The sequence below is a fragment of the Anoplophora glabripennis genome, unplaced genomic scaffold (assembly GCF_000390285.2).
Source record: "Anoplophora glabripennis isolate ALB-LARVAE unplaced genomic scaffold, Agla_2.0 scaffold94, whole genome shotgun sequence".
Taxonomy (NCBI): Eukaryota; Metazoa; Arthropoda; class Insecta; order Coleoptera; family Cerambycidae; genus Anoplophora; species Anoplophora glabripennis.
In genome coordinates this window covers 193577-199576 of record NW_019416228.1, presented here as the reverse complement: position 1 = coordinate 199576, position 6000 = coordinate 193577, and the positions used below count along the sequence as shown (strand labels likewise).

General features: G+C 30.0%; 1 protein-coding gene across 1 annotated transcript in view; it reads right to left on the bottom strand.

Moving 5' to 3' along the window:
* Positions 1 to 3437, bottom strand: part of LOC108903540 (endoglucanase) — a 12501-nt gene extending 9064 nt beyond the window's left edge. Inside the window, exon 1 of the mRNA XM_018705759.1 lies at positions 3328 to 3437. Within this exon, the coding sequence (XP_018561275.1) occupies positions 3328 to 3367 (40 nt within the window). The 5' untranslated portion in view covers positions 3368 to 3437. The remainder of the gene's footprint in view (positions 1 to 3327) is intronic.
* Positions 3438 to 6000: the final 2563 nt, after the last annotated feature.

Here is a 6000-nt window from a genome sequence, read left to right as displayed (position 1 = left end):
GTGGATATATCAAAATACCCCAAGTTGAGAGCATTTTTGAAACATAAGAATGACGGCTATACACCTAAAAAGTCAAACATTTTTACAAGAGAACAAGTCAACGTGTTACGGGCTTATTATTATTATTATTATTATTATTATTATTATTCTTTTAATAATGTTTTTATAATAATATTTATACATATCATTTTTAGTTTTTATTTTGGATAATTATATATTTCTATTTGCTATAGATATAGACAATGTAATTCAATGCATGTCAGGACATATAGCTCATAGAGTAGCTATTTTCTGTAATATCAACAGTTAGTCTTTAAGTCTTTAAGGTGTTACCTTGTACATACCTAGATTTTTGGTATCAAAGAACATTGTTTGACTTCATTTAACACAGTTTTTTAGCAAAAATGTTTTGAATTTGTTTGGATGAACTTAATACTCTGCTCTAGGGGCGGGCTATCCGGACATTTATCCTGGGCGCCAGTTGTCCGGGCGCAAAAATTTGGGGGAGCATTTTTGCTGTAAGTGTGAGAAAAATATTTATGTGTTAAATAGAAAATTTCGTATATCAATTTTTTCGTTCGCTAAAAATTTACAGTGCGTAGCGAATTTATACTTTTTATGTCTAATTGTAATAGCTAAAAATATTTACAATTATTAATGCTAAAGAAAACAAACATGAAAGAGCTATATGTTTAATTAAATAACCATTTTTCCGTTTAAGTAGAAATATTTCTACTGTTTTGTACTGCTTGATTTATCATTATCAATTTTATGTCACGTTACATGTTTTAAATGCAAATCTATATAAGTAGACCAATCGAAATAACTCATTTAGAGGGAAAAAAAAGAAAATTGTTATCTGGACTTTTATAAATGGAAATGGTAAAGGGGCTTATAATAAACGAAAAAAAAAAAAAATAAATGCGTTAGCAGGGGCGGCGGAGGGTTGATTTGGGGGTTGAAAAGTTATGAAAAATTGTATCATTGGGATTTCTGGCGAAAGTTGCCGTGAAACAAAAAAGTATCCAATACAAAAGTTGTAGATCGTGCAAAAATCTACATATTTTGTAGAGGTCACTTTTTAACATAACCTCAAAATTTCCGAGAAAAATGCGAAAAACAGGTTTTATTCTTATTTTTCATTTTTTATTTCTCATTTCCTCAAAAATTATGTAATTCTGACGAAACCTGGTGAAAATATATCTTTCTGTATCTTAAAATAACCACAATTTTTTTTAGATAACAAAATTAAGGAGTTTCCGAGAGATTTTTTCTTCAAAAAAAAATTCTACTTAGAAAAATCATCGTACAGAGTTTTTTACAGAGCATTTTTTTCGTTTTGACATATACTTTTTGGTGAAATAAAAAAATTACTTGTAACATTTTAACATTTTTTTTTCAAGTGTAATTTGGTTGGACTAAAGTAGGTAGTGTTGATTATAATGTAAAACGATTTGACTTTTATTTAAAATAAAAAGTCGAATCTACTGTTTTGTATTACTTGATTTTTAATAGTATGTTATGTTACATGTTTCTTTCTAAATATGTATATGCTTTTATTAAAATTTAAATAAAATTATTTGACTGTTATTGAAAATAAAAAATATGTACCTTTATTTAAAAAAATAAAAACAGCAAAAATTAACATCACTTTGCTCTATGAACATAGGCGCAGAAAACGTCATGACATGTCATTACGCGTCATAAAAACGTCAAGTTCAAAGTACTTTTCTTTCTGTTACTGGACGCCTCACATTGTTTTATAACCTAATAAGCAGCATTAACGGTCTCATCCTGTCACGCATCGTGAAGTCATTGCAGGTAAGTTGTGGTCATCCAATGTTATATGACGTCATCTCATGTCACACAAGGTAATAGTTCCTTTTGAGTAAATCAGGTTTTACTGTAAGTTAATTTCTGAACATGTATCGATTCGTAAGCAAATAATTGAAATATATTATCAAATTCCTGATGCGTAGCTGTGTCATATGACGTCATGACATGTCATTATGCGTCATAATCATTACGTGTCATAAAACGTCAAAGTACTTTTCTGTCTCTTATCGGACGCCTCTCATTGTTTTATTATCTAGCATTGACGGTCTCAGTCTGTCATGCATCGTCATTGCAGGCAAGTTCTGGTCATACATTGTCAGCTCATGTCACACAGGGTAATAGTTCCTTTTGAACAAATCATGTTTTACTGTGAGTTAAATATCTGCTCACATTATATCATTTTGTAAGATTGTAATACATTATCATATTTCTGATACGTAGATGTGTTGCATGACGTCATATGTATATATACCTATCGGGAGTATGATAATGAACTACAATTAATTGCTAACGAAGTTTGCGAGGTGTTTTCAAACCTCGCTGAACACCTACAACTTAAAAAATGGCACAGATTTGACCCATATGAACGCGTCTCCAGTGCAGAATAGTTCCAACTTCAGCCAGCTGTATCTTAAAATCCTGAGGTCATAGGAGTTTCTGCCCATTGAGACATTTGATCAGAAGGAAAAAATACATAACATATCAAAATTCCAACCAATTTAACGGAAGTCAATTTTCCATAAAGAAATTGCGTGGTCCTTTGAGGCCTCGTCATGTCAGTGAAGGAATATTAACAGATTCAAAATATCTCTTACCATTCTTGAAATATTGTAAATAAAACAATTGAAAATTCTGATTTTAGAAAATTATTTATTACACAAAATAGGAAGCTGAAATCTATCCCAATGATGTATGAACCTACAGAAAGTTCCAAATTATAAGTTTGCAAGCTGTTACTATGTTAGTAAGCAGAAGTGATTTTTATTAAACAGACCTTAAGAATCTGATTTGGCAGATAAAGTATATTTCTCCTTAAACAGGTCACTCACAAAAAAGCTTAACTCTTTTCAAAGATTAGTATATCAAAATTTGAAGTTCATATTTTTTTAGTAAGTTGTAAAACAATTAACAATTATAGCTGAAGTATAGATACTGTCACTGCAATCAGTTTAGATTGTCAATTTGTCTTAACTGAAAGATATCAGTTGTCAGTAGATCAATATATGCACTTGAAACTAAGGCGATGTACATTTAAATATCCTTTTAATCACTAAATTTATTCAAAAGAAGTTATAATCTATGCAGACGTATAAGAATATTGGAATTGGTAAGGCGACCGCACTTTAAAACTTGTAATTTTTAAGTAAAACATCTATGTATTCTTAAAAATACTAGGAGATTTTTTTGTTATTTTAATAAAAAGCGGTTGTACATTTTTTTTTAATTAAATATTAAATAAGGCTATGACTTTTACCTATAATTAGTACTTACATGTGTAAAACACAGCAACAATTAGTAACAACAGCTTCATTTTCAATTCGCTTCTGATAATCTACTACCGCTTCGAATTATTGATGGTGCATAAATAGTAAAAGCTTATCTTTAAAATATTTTAAGATTAATCGATTTCTATCTAATACAATACTTCAACACGAAGATTCACCTATATATTATAAGATTAAATTATGAAGTGTTTGTGAAAATATGTAAACAATTGTGCTTAATTTTCTATAGGTACTTATATTATTCATTGTGTTTCAAATAATTCACTCGATTTAAGAAAATAAGTGAATTTGTTTACTTCCATGTTGTTTAAAGTTATTTATTTGTGGCACAGTTTTAGTTTCTTGTTTGGGTATTTTCCTGCATGTGAAAAAATATAAAATTGATTAAATATGCCATCGCGCCAAAAGGGTTATTTTACGAAACTGTGTTTACCTAGCCAAAAATCTGACATTGAAAAAGCGGACTAGTAAAGAAAATAAAAGAATACACTTCACTAACTCATGCACTTCAGTTAGATAACGTTTCGAAAAATTATTTATTTTCGTTTCAAATCTAAGAATGTTTCTTTTTGTGATATGTTTGACAGTTTAAATTTTGTTTGTTTATCTCTTGCCATATATCGTATCGTATGATATTTATTCTGTTATTGCCTCTTCTTTTAATGTTAGTAATCAATAAGGATAAGGTCTTTTGACATAATAAACGGTATAAATTTTCTTCTCTGAAATTTTAACCCATATGACCATTTTAAGCGTATTCACAACTTTTTTATCTATTTTAGTATTTAAAGTCAAGAGTTCTTTCAAGCACAATATTTATTGCATTACATGATATATTACAAATGAAATTTTTTAAATATCATTATTTCATCGCATTTTTGATACATAATGTTAAATTTGTATAATATACAGGGTGTTTGGAAAAGTTGGTAAGGGGGTGAAAGTAGAGCAAAAATTAGTAAAAAAAGTTCCTATAAACATTGGTTCTCCGGAGCACTGTTACTGAGATATGGCCCTCCAAAGGGGACTTATCATTTGGATATTATTTAAAATAACTTTCTTTCTGATTAAGATAACGGAATGAAATTTGTAAGTAATAATCATACCATATGGTTCTTTAACTACCATAAGTTTCATCAAAATCGGTTATAAATAAGGATAGTTTTGTAACTACTCTTAACAGAATTTTTTTATTCCTTTGAATTATCAAGCAAATAATATTATTTTTTAATGAATTAGACTTTTTTGAAAAGAAATGTATCTACTTTTTTTTCAAAGTCTGAGTAGTTTAGTCAGAAATAATTATTTTTTAAAAATGTATGGTTCAGAAGTCTCAGAACAGTAACATTTTTTAAAACATTTTTACATAGTAGGCATCTTTCATAATGACAGTTTCATTGTAATGAGCACTTTATAATGAGACAAAAAAAGTTTTTATAATGCTTGGGTATCAGTTATTTCCAAGATGTTATGTTCTGCCATTCAACGAGAATTATGGCTATCGAAGCACAAATGGTTTAAGGATGTTGGGGACCATGGATGGATGACCTTGGATTTAATCTCGAAGGTCATTTGAAGGTTAACTTCGTTTCTTTTTATATCGGTACCTGTATTCCTGAGGCTGGATTCTGGAAAAGCGATAAATTTTACACCCGAATACATTGCAAAATAATAAGAGATTAAATTAAAAGTTCACTTGAAGACCAAATCAACAGTTAACTTTGGCGTAGTAATGAAATAACCTTGTAATTCAATGGTCCACAAATATTGGTGTGATAATCAATCTCACTTACTTTGTAACGTAGGTACTCAAATATATCTTTTTCAATTCTCAAGCATAGGGGAGAGCAAACAGTAGAACTCGTTGTAACCTTAACCTTAACCGTAAGGTCAAAGTTGAGATCATATTCGGATGTAAAATTTTCTGCCAAATCCATTCCCAGGTAAAAAATAGAGGCTCTTATTTAAAATTATGAAGTTGGCCTTCAATTGACCTTCAAGGTCACAGGTAAAGTCAATTTCAAGGTCATCAACCGCTTTCCCCCAATGATCTAACAACTTTTATTTAGGATCGGAGGCTTCACTGTCGAGATGTTCACGTACATCGATTGATACAATGGGACACGTGATATGTATACGAGTATATCATACAAAAAAAACAGTTGGACATGTATGATTTTCATTTAATTGAAATAACACCAAACTATTGAAATTATTTTGCTCTCAATTGAGTGTCAATATCCAATTACAGTCCATGTGACAGTTTTATTCAGTTGAGTGAACTCATCTCAATATTTCCATTTCTGCCTACGTATTTCTACCTTCTGTCATATTTTGGCTCGTTGAACAGTATATCTTAAAACAAGTAAATCGTACATTTTCAATCGATTCATATTTTTAAGTTTTAATCTAAAATTTTATGAAATTTTATTTAAAATTTTTATGGGCATTATTGACTATTACAAAACTTCTCCCTCCACTTCCAAGAAGAAATTGGGCTTGAGAACACCGTCGGTGTCTTTTCGATGCCTTGAAATGACAGATTTGCTACGCGCAAGGTTTTTGTATCTTGTCTCACCGTACATTTTTCTTTGGCTCATGTGACCCACGATTAATAATAATACAGTGACGGATGATGTGTATGGAATCCTCGTCTCCC